The 16441-nt window shown below is 43.9% G+C and overlaps 1 protein-coding gene across 9 annotated transcripts in view; it reads right to left on the bottom strand.

The window, feature by feature from the left end:
• Nucleotides 1-1862, bottom strand: part of SLC8A1 (solute carrier family 8 member A1) — a 140972-nt gene extending 139110 nt beyond the window's left edge. For all 9 annotated transcript variants that reach the window (XM_075046921.1, XM_075046922.1, XM_075046927.1 and 6 more), the window contains exon 1: nt 1747-1862. In XM_075046921.1, the coding sequence (XP_074903022.1) occupies nt 1747-1799 (53 nt within the window). In that variant the 5' untranslated portion in view covers nt 1800-1862. The remainder of the gene's footprint in view (nt 1-1746) is intronic.
• Nucleotides 1863-16441: the final 14579 nt, after the last annotated feature.

Genomic DNA, 16441 nt, shown 5'->3' with positions numbered 1-16441 from the left:
TGCTCAGGGACCATGTACATCAGCTAGTCTTTGTCTCTGGAGAAAGGGAAGCGCATAGCCTCAAAGAGATGGGAAAAAAAAAAAAAGGGAAAAATTGGGCAAAAGCTGTTATCTATCAGCAGGCTCACAGCAACCTATAAAACAGAACCATATCCAACAGAAAATAGAAGCAATCAGAGTGTGAAATGCAGAAGTGTTCTTTCATAGCAATAACAGCAGAAAGGTTTATTTGTTAATGACTCAATAGCAATTAAAAAGCTATCTATTGACCCCAATTACATAAAGATTAATTTCTGTGCTAGCATTTCTATGGACAGATGATATGTATTTAAAAGGTACCTGTCAAAAAAAATCAAAGTTTGCCTAGCACAGACAAATTTCAGCTGCAGCTTAATTTTGAGTATTTTCTTTTCAGCACTTGAGAATAAACCAGACAAAGAGAAGATTTGTATTTCAGTGACTATAAAAAAGAGAAATGTGGGAATATCGGTGGGAATGCTAGCTAAATAAGGGGAAATGAGGGCCATACCTATGGGCCCTCTTGACTGCAGACTCTACTACGGAGTTACAAGCAAACATTTCCATTAGGTTCTTCTTATGTAAGGACAAGGGAAAGCATTTTCATTCTTGAATGGGAATGTTTATGACATTTGTGGTCTAGTAATTTCCCTTTACAATCATCCTTCATATCTCTGGAAATCTCCTACAATTTCAGTCATATTCCCAATATTATTTTCAGTTCTTTCTGTATAATTTCACTTCACCTGCTCTAACGTTTTTTCCAGTCTATTAACCACCTGAAAAATGAGAAAGCTTTACATAGCACTTTGCAATGAGAGTATGAATACTGTATTATAACACCTGAAAGCACATGAACTGTTACCCAAATGTCATTCTGTAGCATTTAAAGAAAAATATCATGTTTAACTGTACCACTGCAAACCAACAAGTTTTTAAGCCAAGGCTACAAAAAGCTTTCTTTGTGTTCTTTTTAACAAAACATTTCTGTGAAGAAAGCCTTTCTGCCAAAGGTATACTCTGCTTTTTTGACTGTGCCCAGCTCACAGAGCTAACACATTTCAGTGCAAGTTGGAAGGAGAGCTATTACTTCAGTGCTTTGGAAATATTCACAATAGCACACAGCTGTTTTCGCTGGGGTCGACTTTCACAACACTGTAATGGCAGTTAAAACTGTACCAAAAATCCTTGCACAGGATGTAATCAACCTCAAATCTACAGAGAAACATTGAGAAACTGCCTTCAAGTGCCAAGAAAAACAACAGTCGTTTACAACAAGCTCTTCCTAATGTCCAGTCAGCTCAGCCCAAATGAGACATGTTTCTCAAAATGAAAGTAGGACAGACCAGAGAATAAAAAACCCTTGACTGTTTTTATGAATTTTTCTAAATAGAAACATAAAAAGACACAGACACTGGAAACCACCACCGATCCCTCCTGCCCCTCCGTCCGCTGAAGCTCTAACATCAGTCAGTCTGTAAATCCAGTTCATGAGTGTTAAAATGCTTGTATTCCAACATTTTTCTCTTGCCTGTTTCAGACACTTGGAAAGTTTCTGTCCCTCCAGCGGCAAAGCTGTTATATGTCATGTTCCTTACTCAGAGAGCTTAACTGCTATCCAGCTATTGGAGTCATCCCATAGCCCCAGATTTACGGCTTTTCTCAGGATGTCAGTCTAACTGAATACCTAGGTGTTCTCAAGAAATGCTTGAATTGCTTTTCACTTACCCCAGCCGAGTCTCAGCAGTTGTGGGTAAAGCAGAATGCAAAAAAGCCCTCATATGATAGTGTCTCTAAATTTACCAGAAAGAAAGGAGCTGGGGTGCTTGTCCTTTAAGTGTCTCTAAAGATGGTTTGCATAGCTGGATCTCAGCTTATCTATGCTTTTCTGCTTTTGCTTCCATACATGGATCTGTTCCCAACAGTAACTTCAAGCTGTCGAAAAGAAGCTATCTGGCAGCTTTCAGCTTCATCTGACACATAAATGAGCGAAAATAAATAAATAATGATCTTTTCTGCTGTCTCCCCTTTTTTTGATTTGCACCTCAGAACACCTTTTCTTTTTTTCCTTCTCCACAGAGTAACATTTGCTATTTTTTGCAAAGTAATTCCTAGGTGAGGGCAAACAGAAATAACCAAGGCAGATTTCTCTTCTCCGTTTCCTGCAGGTTCACATCATTTTATTCTTAGAAATATCTTTTTTTTTTTTCTTTCCTTTGCTTTGCTTATAGGTCAGGGTTTTGCATGTTTGCTACTTGGAAGCATGTCAAGGCAATATACATCATGTCTGTAGCGAGGGAAGGTTAAGAGTCAAATTTTTGGAGAGAGGGAGATTATAGAAGAGCCACGTGACTGCTCCCAGATTAGCAGCAGTAGCAGGAGTAAGCATTCCTCTGATATTACAGTAGCCACCGTGGGACATGCCTGAAACACTGAAGAGTGGAAGCTGCAGTTTAGAAGCTCCTTGCAGATGTATTTATGAATAAATCACTCCTTGTTCTCCTTCCTACCTTCCATTCTTCCTTGGTTTCAGTTTCAGAAAGGGCGGATAAAGAACAAAAAAGTGCACAGGGAGCCCTGTGTCACAGGTCAGGAAGGTAGTCATATAATTAACCTTAACTCTGCCCTTTGTTCTCTCTGCTGTGCAAATGGGAATGTTAAGGTCTCCAGTGAAAGGGCAAGACTAAGTATATGTCATTATTATTGTATGTTATAGTGGCAACTGGGAGTAAAGAAGATATTAGGGACCTAATCGATTGCTTCAGACTGGGCTCCCTGGATGAAAGAAAACAGGTGAAAGACATATTCAGGCACTTAGATATCTAAGGCTGAATGTAGGTGTCCATACTCAGGCTACTTGCATTGAAAATGTCATCATCAAACTTGGTGGTTTGGATTTATTGCGGGAGAAGGAAATTCCTTGTATATTCCCACACACAAATGACCTTGACTGTTTGAGATTTTTCCTAAACATCTGTTGAACACTTGGCAGAATAAAAGTTTTTGTAAGGGCTCACCAGCTCCATCTCTACAATTAATGATAAACTACATTATTTCATTATTATGTTACAAATTGCCCAATTGGAGATACTGCTTCAAATGGCATATTTGACTCCAGCTGTTTGGTGTCTCAGAAATCAGAGGGGATGTGTGTGTCTGTGTCTGTGTGTGTAGATGGGGATCCTGGGAGGTCTCCAGCATCTACCTGGCATCCAGAGCAAAGACATCTGCCCTGGGAGCACACCCCTGCATCCCAGAGCAAGCAGAAGGCCCGTGGAAGGACGAAACAGGCAGCAAAAGGAATCACTTGCAAGACATGATTAAGTATTGAAGGGGACCCTCCGGTTTCTAGCAGGCCAGCCAAATGATGGGTGCCTGTCACTTGGGGTGGTGGGAAGTAATGCAAGGAGAAAAATCCCTTCTGGAAAGCTGTCCTGGGGTTTCTCCAGCCTTTCCAGAGCAGAAGCCAAGCCCATCCTAGGAGGGTACTTGAAGGGGAATATATGCCGCTGTTGCCTGTCAGTCTCTATACTGACATATGCTGGCATATCTCAGGTCTATGCTCTAGTACGTGTAAGAACATGATTCAGCAAAGCAATTAAATTCCTGCTTAATTTTAAATATTGAATAATACTTTTGACTTCATTGGGGTTATTCATGTGATTTTATTTCTATGCTTTACTAGGTTGTCCAGATATGGACATGAAGCTGCCACAAAGCAGCATAAAAAACAAAACAAGATTTGGCACTAATATCTGAGTGTATTTGTATTTCACAGGTCTCTTGGCTTCCATGTATTGCTCCTAAAAAGTCTTAGGGTCTTACTAAGGAAAGCAAGACTGTTGCTTCCATTCACTGCAAGTGTCCTCCTTTTCATGAAGGAAATGTTGAAAACCACCGCAAACCACAGGTGTGCCTAACCGAAGAAAACCACGCGTGGCTTTGCAAATAACACGATAATGCTGCACTTGCGGTTTTGGCAGCCACAAGGCCAAGGGGGTAGGCTGTTTTCTGGCTTTGATCTGCCCTTCTGCACAGCCGCCGTCTGTCACCCTCTGGATGGGTGACGCCACCCTCTTTGAACTCTGCTCCCTACACGGAGTGGCCAAAGAGCTTCTCATATTTTCCATCGAGAGCTTTTCCATTCATCCCTGCTGGGAGAGGTGAAGTTTGTATCCAGGCATGTGGGTGATAAGGGGAAAGACATTTTCCTAAAGCAAAAGAAAAAATGCCGTGGCCTCGACACAAAATGGGCCCTTGGTCTTCAGAGCTGCTAGTGCTCTTTCCCAAGCTGCGTGCTGCAGTTCCAAGCCACCAAAGAGGTGCTGAAGTGTCTTTTATGAATATCAATGTGAATTTCGCAAGAGTGATTTAAATATAGCTGCCTGCTTTCCTGGGAGACCCTGTAGCTGTATTCTCACTGCAGCAAAAGCTGCACCATATGCCCAGCATTCGCAGCCGTTTCCCAAAGACCGCCAGGGACTCGTTATTCTGCATTTGGCTTGTGCAGGGTTCCAAAGTAAAGGCTTGCTGGGGAGTAAGGGTGGAGGGGCAGACTGCAGCTGACGTCTTCAACACGTTCAGATGTGCTGCTCAGGTGCATTTATGTAGCGTTACGTGCTACGAAAGCTGGACGCAGCTCTGAGCAACCTGATCTAATGTGGAAGTCAGCCCAGCTTTGAGCAGGGGCTGGACCTCCAGAGGTCCCTTACAACCTAAATTATCCTGTGATTCAGTGAGAAACTCAGGTTAGGATATAGTCATATGGCAGAGGAATAGCAAGGAAATCGGAACTCCTAGGGCACCTGGCTCATTTTCTGTCTGTCTGTTGTTTTTTGTGACTATCTTACAAACTCTCTGAGTGTGGTCCATCTCTCATTCCACATACACGGCTTGTCTCCAATGTTGCTTGAACTTTACTGCACTGCAAGTGAAAATCCACTATTTCCCCCCTTTTTTAAAGCAAAGTGATTAAAATGCAGTTGGGCCTGTGCCCAGCTAAAGCACAAGAAAGTCAGGTAGCCATTTTTTACTTGTGTTAGGTATGTAAAGCTTTGCAAGTCAAAAAGACTTTTTCTGTTTAGGGTAAGCAAATACATCTCAAACCTGGGGAGTGTCCAATTCTTAGTGATTATTAAGTGATTGTTTATTTCACCAAGGTATAAATTGCTGTGCCTTCAGGACAAAGCTAATAGAAAAAATGCTAATTAGTGCTGGTCAGAAATTTTCCAGTGGAAAATTTTTCTGTCAGAAACTCTCCTGATTAGTCAAAGTTGAAATGTTCCAGGAGAACATGTTGATTTTGCTGAATCTCCAATACCACACGGTAGGCTGAGGTGGGTTGGGGTAGGAGTAAGGAAAGAGGGAATCCATCAAACCCCTCTTTCAGGTCCCCTGCCAATTTATCTGCCTGGCTGCAAGCAGTTTGGGGCAATCTGCCATGCAGACAACATGCTGGTGGACAAGTCCTGAAAATTCCTAGTTCCTGGATGGGAGCAGTAAACACAGAAGTCGGGGAGCCTGCCACATCTCCCCAGCTCCCTTTCACTGGACACCAGGCTGGGAATGTGCATTCAAAATGGCATATCAACATTTCCAAAAGAGATACTTCAGTCAGCTAAATCAGACCTTCTCCTTTGCTTCCAGAAGAGAAGACTTAAATTTTGTTCTGGGATTTCTGCTGGAAGCAAAGGAGGATCTGGTCTGATACTAGCTGTGTTCATTTGGACTCAAGTTTCTACAGGTGTAGCTTCTCCATCCCTGACATGTAAAATCCAGATGCAGTGCTTTTTTTCATCTCATTCTTTCCTGCCTTCTGACAGAGCCACCTCTGAGGCTGAAGAGATGAGGATTGCAGCATCCTAGTCCCTGTGATATTCCTAAATTCAGAAACAGCCACACGGGCTCCAATTTACGTGTAACTTGAGACACTTGAGGGCTCTATGGCCAGACTGGGACCGAAAAGCCCACAAGCACTGGGCTTCTGTGGCGGTGATTGGAGAAGTCTGCTGATATCAGCTCACCTTGGACCTGCACTGTGGGACTTGGAGACCACGCATGCAACCAGCAGCGTGCTTAGATGGTGCATACTTCGTTTTATGTTTGGTCCTGGCTCTGCTTGTGCCTGCTAACTCCTTTGCTTCGCTCCTGCTGAAACTGTCCTAGCTCTTTGGACTGCCACATTTCCCTCCTGCAAAGAACAGCTCTGGAGCTGTGCATACATGGGGGTGGTGGATGTGACCCTTCCCTTAGCTAGTATCACCTCTTCAGATCCTGGGGCTGGCAGAACATGGCTCTAATGATGATTAGAATACTGCAGTAACCAGGACTAAGGATACCCTGAATTGCCAAGCATTAATATTTGATGCATTTCAATATTTAAAGAGCTTGATAAGATAATTTAAGAAACACTGTCACTTTTTAAATTATTTGTAGACAATTTATAATGGAGCAAATCCACTTGGAATGAACAATATTTTGGCTAGGATAGACGTATGGCTCAGACAGCTGCTGACATTTATTTAAAACATCAGAGAGATGATGATTTTGAAATTCTCTCCTAGAAACCTCAGGTCTCAACAGGCCAGATTCCCAGCCAGTAGATGCAAGCAGAGGATGCAGGCTGTGTCTTAACACTGGTTGCAATTTTGTTGAGGGAAAGTTTTGCCTTTGGAAGTAAAGTAAAAGAGACAGAGGGTTTCCCTGAAAGTTTTGTTTTCTGTGAAAATATTTGGGTTGTCATCTAAAACTTGAAAACCACAGCTGGGAAAAAAAGGAACTGCTGGCTGCCAAGAAAGAAGAAATAACCCTCCTGCCTTTTTTTCTTGATTTATTTGTTTTCCTGGAAACATCCTGGTGTGAGTGGCTACAGCAGTTTACACCTGATCAGGATCAGGCCCAATACCGATAGCATTGTCACTTGCTTGATAAAAGCCATATGAGTCTGCACAAAGTTCATTGTGGCAGTCACATCTCTCATACATATCACATAGCTGCTGTGTGCCTGAAGCAGAGGGCAGGGAGTCGATGGCACAATTCATGCAACATTAAAATGAGCTGCTTTATGTAACACAATATGCTTCAAATGCACCCAACGCACCATGGAAACTATGCGAGGGAAGCCAAGAAACCTCTGTACAATAGCACAAACAGAGACAAACAGTCTTTAAAGGACAGCACACTTGGTTCCCAGTGAGGCAACATTCTGCATCAAACATCCCCTTTGCTTCTGATTTTCCCATCCTGGTCATCAAGGGGGATCTCCAAACATGCCATCAAAACATGAGCTTGGGAGGAAAAATTCATACCTGCAGTGGATGCTGGAAAAAAGGAGGTGCTGGTTTTACAGTGTACGGGAATTTTCTCCAGCCGCCCCTCGGTGGTCCAGAGAGAATCACCACACTTTCTTTTCTTCCCTAACCACCACTGGGGTCTAAGCCACTTCTTCACCTTCTTCCTCTCTGATGCTCCTGCCTGCCTTCCAAACACCACCCTGTTCTCTCAAATTGTATGAATCTGAGTAATTAAAAAAAAAAAAATCATTCTCAACCTGCAGTTGATGCGAAAGTGGAAAGTTCTCTTTTGCGTGGCTTTTCCTGCTGCACTGCTAGCTTAGTCCGACTCACTGCCTCTGCCTACAAACCATGCCTTGCTTATAGCCTCAGGTCTTTGCCAATCCTGCCATCCAGTTGCTTTATACAGCCAGCACACAAGGGCAGTGCACCTCTTTGGTGGTGCTGACTTTTACCTATGAAAACCAACCCATTGCTCCACAGATGCCTGGGCCAGGTGCATTAGCAACTGGAAGCTTGGTTTACAAGCAGAAACTGAGTGTCACATTCAGCCTTTCTCTGTTCTGGTTCCTTCCTGTGCAAAACAGAAATGATAAGGCTTTGTTTCCACTGTTGTGTCTCTTTGGATTTAGGGGGCAAGTTCTGTCTGTAACTGGAGGTACAGAGGGACTTCTCAGAACAGAATGGTCTTATTCTGCTGGGTTCCTAGGTACGGCTATAATGCAGTTAGGAAAAGCAATTCTTTTTTTCACCAGTGAAGCAGGTGGCATATGCAACAACTGCTATGGCAAAACCCCTCATCTGTCCCAGAAAACACGAGCAAACGTGACAGAAGCGTAGCAATGCAACAGTTGAAGGTTTCAAAATGTTCACAATCTTATGCTGGGTGAAAGGAAGAGAGAGGCGGAAAGAACGGAGTTGCACACTTCCAGTCATGGCAAACCACCTAGGAGCGGGCACCCAAGGACAGGTTTTGTTCAGCCATGACTGAATGTCACTTGCACAGCTCTGCCAGTCATTCTGCAGCCAGAGGGGATTTTGGAGCCCTGAATGGTTGAATATTGCGAATTTCAGAAATTTCTCTGCTCTACATTTCACTTATGGCCTGATACTCCTTTGTCCTGAATAGACAGGAGATCCCATCTTTTGGTTTCCTTCCCTGCCATGAAACCATGACCAGATCCACACAGGTCAGTGGAGCTGCCAGGATAAAAGTGGTGCTTTAGCTGCAGAAAGCTTGGTCACAGAATTTAACCTGAAGGTGTCCATCATTCTGGGAATCCCAGAGGTCTTTTTTAGCCTTCTGGGATTGGGAAGGAGTTTTCCGTCCCGTGGGAGGAGGTGTGTGGCTCAGGGGCTCCCTTGCTTCTGCAGTCATGTCGGGGTGATGGGATTTTGACAACTTTTCTCCGGAGTGTTTTCGTTTCTGTTCATCAGCTTGTTGGTGTGATAACATTAATCAGCACTTCTGTGGAAACAGTGCTTTTGGAGACGAACATTGTAATCAGGATGAAGAGACACTGATGAGTATTGCTAAAATTAAAGAGTCTAAATTCAGCAAAATTGCTTTCACTGGGAAAATGTATTTTGATGCATAGCCGCCATTATCCACTAGCTCCATGGTAGCTTGACAAAGCCAGGCACGCTGACAGTCAGAGGGGGTGGACCTCAGTGGGAGCCCCAGCAAAGCTGTTCCTCACACGTTACGTTTTCCCAGTGGTACCTTCCTCGGTGTGTCAGTGGTCTCCCTCTTATGCTGTCACATCACCAGACACTTGCAGCAAGCAGCTTTGGCTCCCAGCGGGAAGACAGTCCAGAAACAGAAAACCCGTCCCATGCTTGTGCTGGAGGAACTGGCAGCTGCCCACTGCTTGCTGCAGTGCCCCTCATTCCAGACCATTCCAGACCATGCTGCCTGTTGAAGAGATTTGGGGTTTCTCCCTGGTGTTGTCAACCTCGTATGGTCCATAGATGTGCTCTGTGACATTCTCTCACCTGCAGGGTAGGGAGAGAAGTCTCGGGGTGACACCTGAATGCCCTTGAGACAAGAGATGTCATGTGCACATACACCATTGACCTTGCTCTCTGATCTCTTACCACCACCAGAGATGCATGTTATTAACTCCTTAGTGGAGGAAAGGCTTTTCCTAAGGCAGCCTGAGCCCTTCTTCCATCTCTCACAGCCCCTCAGACAGTGCCTGCCCCTCTCCGTTCATGGTGCCCAGTGCTTCTCAGCTCTTTGTCGGCATGAGTGTCTTGCTATAGAAAAGCAGCCATGCTGGGCATGCCACACGGTCCTGCTCCTCATCCCCTTGAACTCTCTGGCCTGCTCACTGCTCTGCTGACCCTTCACCACACACTCCACCAGTCTCATGCCCCACTCCATTGAGGGATGGGTAGTGGGTGACACCCTTCCAGCTTTGTTCATCTACCTTTTACCTCAGTCAAAAAAATGTCCCAATTTGGCACGCTTGTGACTTGCAGCATGTGACTGAGTGCAATGAGACCATGCACGTGTTTGAAAAGGGCAAAACTGATAGCCCCTATTAATGCTTTCCTTTTGGAGGCTGCAAACGTCTCCCAGTGGATGGGGTTGTCTCTTTTCCTTCTGGCAGCTCTGCGCCTCAGACTCTGATCTCTCCTGGATGTGCGTAAGCCTTGCTGGAGGCAGCAGCTGCAGCTATTGGGGCTGGAAAAGGGCAGTTCTTTGCACCAGCTTGTTGCAATAGTACAAACTGGAGTAGCTAAATATTCAAATCCAGAGAGTGATGCAAGGGTATAACATCAGTATTAGTGTGACTAGAATCAGGTAATTTGTGCATGAGTGTGACCAAATATTAAAGGAAGGTATCTATTTGTCCATAAACCTGTCAAGGGTGAAGCATTTCAGAAGTATTTCATGGACTATATAACTGAAATACAAAGCCTAAAAGTATCACTTCCCACTGAAAAGCATGAAATGGCTCTCGCTGCCAACGCTGGGGCCACAAAGCTGCAAGTGCACAGCTCTGGGGCATCCCAAGCCTCTGCTTTCCTACCCTTACTCAGGAGAAGTGAGAGTTGCTTCAGACTCCATGAGTGGGTTCCTGCTTTACCACCTCTCTGGAAAGAGTGAGGAAAGCAGAGGAGAAAGCAGAATTTCTTACTGCTGGGTATTACTCCTTATACTTCACACATATTGCCACTTAATATTGTTAATACAGTTCATACAACACAGGACAGATTTAATATGCAATTAATATAATTACTAGGTAATTGTTAATAATTTCCTGCATGTTCTTAGGGGTCTGAAAGCAAGCCCCAGCCTGACAGAGCAGCAGTCCTACACATCACTTTCTATCAATGGCTACATTTCCTATTTTTTTTTCCCTTCCTCAAGACTATCTGCCCAAAACGTTTGTTTCACTCTCAGTTGGAGGGCAGAAAGGGGAAGGGGGCTGATTTTGCCTGCTGCTTCCTTTGGTACTGTCAGAAACTTACCCCAGCCATTTCTTTTTTTTGTGAGTTGATTAAATGGTGGCCTCTGGGTGCTCAGAAGTGAAAGAGCTGCTTGGCGCTGGGTGAAGAAGTGGCTCCCCACACCTGCCATGAACCATGCATTTGTGGGTGGGAAGATATTGTTCAAGAGAGGACATTTCAGGAGCATCTCAGGCATCAGAGACAACTCTTATCTTCCCAATACTGCTAATCAGTACTGATACTCAGAAGACCCTCACCATGTGAGGCTCAGGACTGGCCTTCACCATATCAGCACTGGCCCCAACATCCCCACTTTTTTCTTGAGGCATAAAAAAGGGGATGATGTCAGCAGCCAGAGGAAAATAAGAAGATATGCTAGGAAATCTTTTTTGCTCATGGGAGTGATCAAACGTGGGTGTGGAAGCCCAGGAAGGCTGTTGGATCTCCATGCTTGGAGCCACTCGAGCCTCCGCTGGACATGGCCCTGAGCAACCTCATCCAAACCTGACCACAGTCCCTTCCCACCTCAATTATTTTGTGATCCTCTGTATTTCCAAGATCCAAAGGTTTGATAGAGAAAGTTTTCTGGAACTGATGACTGTCGCTTACCCACCAGCAGGCCCAGGGCAGAGGCAGAGAGCCCAGCGTTTCTTTCGTGGGAGTGGGCTAGCTCCAGATTTACCCCCCTGACAGATATCCTAATCTTTGCACTGTGTTTTGTCTTCTGCTAGTTTAATATTCAGGACTGGAAGGCAGTGGAGACAGAGATTGATCACTTGATACTTTAGCAGTGATTATTATGAATTCATTCATTTAAACTAATTTGGAACTTATTTTTCTTGCTTTTGAAGGCTGCCTTTGGATTGTTTAATAACATTACTTCTAGTGACTGCAAAAATAAATATCTGACAGCTCTAGTTTAGCAATGTCTCCTCTGTATGGATGTTTTCTGATGTATAATAATAAATACATGCTTGTTAGGAATATATGAACTATAAATCAAAATTTCCAAGGTCTTTGATTAATCTTTGTGAGTTGTGTAAGGAAGATTGCTTTCACCCTGTCACAAGCAATCCCTGCTCTGGGCTCTGGTAGCAACCACTGGCACTGAGGTCACAAACCAGTTTCTATTCAATCCCTTTTGTTTTCTTTTCCCTATAACTTTCTGAGACATTCACCTCTGGGGCTAAAATTTCCATGCTGAGCCTCTGCCTGAGGAGGGCTTTAGACCACTGTATTTTGGGAAGGAGAGCGCAGAGGATGGTAGGAGGCATTATTTGCCCCTCCCTCCTATGGCAAGAACAGTGGGATAACATTTGCAAAGTGGCATGGAAGTCCTCCTTCTCTCCAAAGAGATGCATACAACCCACAGCTGGAAGGAGCTGACAGAGGCAGGCTCACAAGCACACGAAAAATAGTGTGTCAAGCATGAACTCAAAGGAGTTGCATGGGAAGTAGCGTGGTATAGCCCCAGACCAAGATTCCATCCCTACACAGGCAATGCCTATTCTCATTTGTGGGTTGCTCCACTCCCCAAGCATCATCCCCAGGATGGGGCAGGGGGCTGGGACATCACCAAAAGAGCCTAAAAGTCTCAGAGAAATGTCTGGACCTCCCTGATACTAACAGGCTTCCTGTGTCTGTTTTACTATAGACCATGAGTATCCATGCGCTGTTCACAGCGCTTGAAAAACCTTTTAACTGGGGCTTTTGGAGCGATGAGTTTCCTGGAAGGAGGAAGCATTGTCTCTAGACCTGTCAATCCCTGCATGGTCATCTGCGTGTTATAAAGGATGGCACAGGGGTGTGAAGGAAAGACATGGTGCTTTCCAAAGCTGTATTTGCTTGCTGCCACACTACATGTCTGCTGTGTGGCAAGAGAAGCTGAGGGCTATGGGACAGGGATCTTGTGCTGCAAATGTAGGTGCTGATGTAGCACAAAAGGAAGAAATGGGCATATATCTTGCTGTATGCAAGGCTGCCTGTGCATACAGATCAGAGCTGCAGCCTGGAGGTTTATCTAGATGAGCTCTTATTCCAGTGTCCTGCCCTCCCTTCCCCTGAGTATGTTGTTTCCACTAATGAAGGTGATGCCAATTAATAAAAGCTCTTTGTAAAAGTTAGCTCTTGGTTTAGAAATGGCCCACCGTACCTCCTGAGAGCATTCATTTCTTCAGAACTGTTTTAGATTTTTTTTTTTTTTTTTTTTGCTTCTAACCTTGTTTTTGTGCTATGCTCTGAAAAAACCTGGTTCAGTTTGGAAAAACCTGGCTGGCAGAGATGACATCTTTGCTGATACCCCTGCTCTCTGCTAGAAAAGCAGTTGCAGCTTGATATTTGTCTCCCTGCCTGTCCACTCCCCACAATTATCCCTGGTTAACAGTGCTGCTGTGCCACAGCCTCCTTGGTGTCATCTCCTGACTTGGAGGACATAAAATAGCACAAGCAGCTGAGGACGCGTGGATGTGCACCAAAGAAGGAAAATGGAAAGAACTGGGTTTTATGGTTTGTTAAGTACAGTGACATACTGAGGCCTGTCTAGAGAAGCTGGAACAGCTGGCTTTTAGATAACTTCAGTCATTTTAAGGCCATCTTTTTACAGAGTTTAGCTGCCTGTTTTAATTATTGATGTTCTGTTGGGTGGAGGCCATTGGCTGCCCTCTTGTATAGCATCAGGTGGTTGGTCTAGGTAGACTCCTGGATATGCTGATGGGAAGGTACCCATGGTGTGTCTAGTCCAATGGGTGCCTTAGTGAGGAGTCTGACCACATCTACAAAGTGCATGCGATTCCTGAGTCTATCCATTTCTAGCATTTATGGCTACCTGTACAGTGTCAGAACTGCAGCAGGTCCAGTTGCAGCCCATTGTAACATGTATCTGATGACCAGCCATCTCCTATGGACACCTCCTGATTCAGTGCCATGTACACAGATTGGGTTAGAGGGTAGGTACCAAAAAACCTCCTGTGGTGTGCAGCATGTCTATGACCATGGGTTTGTCCGCCTGGAAACCTGAGTGACCGCATAGCATGTTTTCTTCTACAGCATTAGGTCTGCCAGTTCAGATGAGAAGATGTGATATCTTCAGACATGGATTTAGCAAGACAATAAAAAAATCTGCATAAAACCCTACACTTCTTGCAATGGAATTATGCTTTTAGCTAGACTCTAGCCTTAGCTTAAAGTGTAGCAAGGTCTTCTGGCTTAAACTTGTCTTTTCAAGCCCATATAGTTATTCTTAGTGGTCTAAGCTCTTAAGGTTGCCTGAAGTATAAGGATTCTGGTTTAAAAACATCCAAGCATTTTTATGTCTGTGCTTCCAGTGTATCTGGAAGCAGTGACAGATTCTTAATAATTTCAACTCCGTTGCAGAGCTAAACTGCAGTGTGATCCTGCTAAAGCTTCCTATCTGCCTGGAAATGAGTCAACTGGTGCTATGACAAGCATAGGGAGCAGCCGGTGTGCTGTTGGCGTCAGCTGGGGTGTCTCTACAGAATGAACATATGTTCTCCAGTGCAGCCACTTCATTTGCTGTTCCCTTGTTAACTTTTATGGTATGATTTTTTTTCCCCCTTAATTAAGAATGTTGGCTTTTTGAGAGGTTTTTAAATTTACCCTTATCTGTGGGGGTGGGGAAGGGCAGATGCTAGGAGACAGAAGCTTTCATTGATGAGACTAATGAGATTTTTCATGTCCTACCTAAGAAGGAAATTGGAATAGAGACACTAGTAACTCAAGCAATGTTCTGAAAGATGTTAATGATTGGCAGGTTGTTAAATTTGCATCCTTGCTATCTGGTAAAGAGCGAGGAAAATTAGATGGAGTTACATTAATCTGGTGAATAAATCTCTGAAGACTGCAGAGTCCTCAGTTTAGCTCAGAAATGTTCTGCAAACTTGGTGGTGGCACTGGGTGTTGTAGAGGACTAGATCCAGCAGGCACATTAGTTAAGAAATCATAATAAAGAACAGAATTAGTGGGGACATGGCAGTAAGAAATGGAGTTGTGATGAAGCCAGAAGGAAAGCATATTAATAAATGTTTTAAAAGGTAGAGGAGGAATAAATGCTTATTTTCTCCATGGGGAGAGCTTGCCTGTGGAATCTCATGCATGTCTTTGAAAGGGATCTAGGAGAAGGTAGCCAAGCTTGCTGCTGATACAGACCTGTTTTGGATGGATCAAACTTACTGAGGAGCTGCAGAATGGTCTTGCAAATAAAATTCATGTTATTTAATTGCAAAATTATATTTGTGCGTGGGGGGGAGCCTTCAATATGCTTATGTGCTGTTTGTCTCTAAATTATCATGTACCATTTACAAAGAGGATCTGAGGATTTGTGAGACATTGTGTATAGTGCTCTGAAAACATCAATTCACAGCTCCGCATGGTCAAAAAGGCAAATGGGATGTGAGTGATTATTAGGAAAGATACCCAGAGAAAAGCAGACAACATTGTTATCCTGCTGGATGAACTCCACATGTGCCTCAGACTTGGACATGGCATGAAGCTTTGTGCATGCAGTCTCAGAGAATATCACGGGAGCAGCGAAGGGACAGGAAGAGGGGATCTGGGAAGCGAGTAACGCTCTGGGTGAACGCTCTTTAAGAAGAGTTTAAGTATGACTGGAAAGAAAACAACTGAAAGGGCTGTGATTCAGTCCTCCATGTTCATGAATAAGAGTGAGAGCAGGGAAACAGTAGATGCTGCTTCTCATAACTGAAAAATGTTCAAAGATTTTTTAAAAGCAATATTAAAACAGGCTGAAGGAAGGATCCTTTTGCATGGATCCTTTGTTGCATAACAAAGTTGTGGAGCTCCCTACCAGAAGATGCTGAACAGACAAAAAATCTAAATGAGAGAAAGCTTAAAAAAAAAATAAAGTAGAAAACTCTTCCAGAGTTGATCTATCAAAGGCTGTTTAACACGATAATAGCTACTATGGCCTACACTGTGGGCTAAGATGCTGGGCAAATATGGCAAGGAAGAGGTGTCTGTGTGGTGTCTCCCCTAGAATTTGTCCCTGATAGTATGTGATCACACAAAGTGCAGACAGATGTATAATGACTATGCCTGGTCTGTACACCTGCTGGAAGAAGAACTTTTCTCGCTGTGTATTTTTCTTCCTGCCATTGAGTTTTCTGGCTGTTCAGAGAGGAGCTGTGTCACTATATGAATTTACAGAAATAAGCATGGTGGAACCTTGTTTGGGTTGGACTCTCCATTTTAATTCCTCCAAAGGATAATGACAATGTAGCATACAAGAACAGGTGACAGTCAGATATTTGTGGTATATTTGAGACAAGAAACTCTATTTTGTTCTACATCATCCCAGGAGCCTAAGTACAAGGTGTCTTGCAGTCAGCATTTTCCTTGTGCCCCTGAATGACTTGGAACAAGAATGTGAAATGTGATTTAACAGTTTCAATGCTTGTCCTCAAAAGTGGTGGCATTTTGGTGGTGTGGGATCCCATCGTGTGTATTTTTTCGTGAGCCTGGGTATCTTCCGGAGTGAAAGCACTTTGCACATTGTGAGTTACTCTAGCAGTGATTGCTTTCACTGCTAAAGTGAAAGTGTGAATACTTCTTTTTATTTCTACCACTTGCTAATCCTGTTTTGGCTGGTGCAGCCCCTGCAAAGAGCTCTCTCCATGGGATGTGTTACTCAGAAATGA

Source organism: Buteo buteo, chromosome 15, assembly GCF_964188355.1.
Source record: "Buteo buteo chromosome 15, bButBut1.hap1.1, whole genome shotgun sequence".
In the NCBI taxonomy this organism is placed as follows: domain Eukaryota; kingdom Metazoa; phylum Chordata; class Aves; order Accipitriformes; family Accipitridae; genus Buteo; species Buteo buteo.
This window is presented reverse-complemented; position numbering and strand designations above follow the sequence as displayed.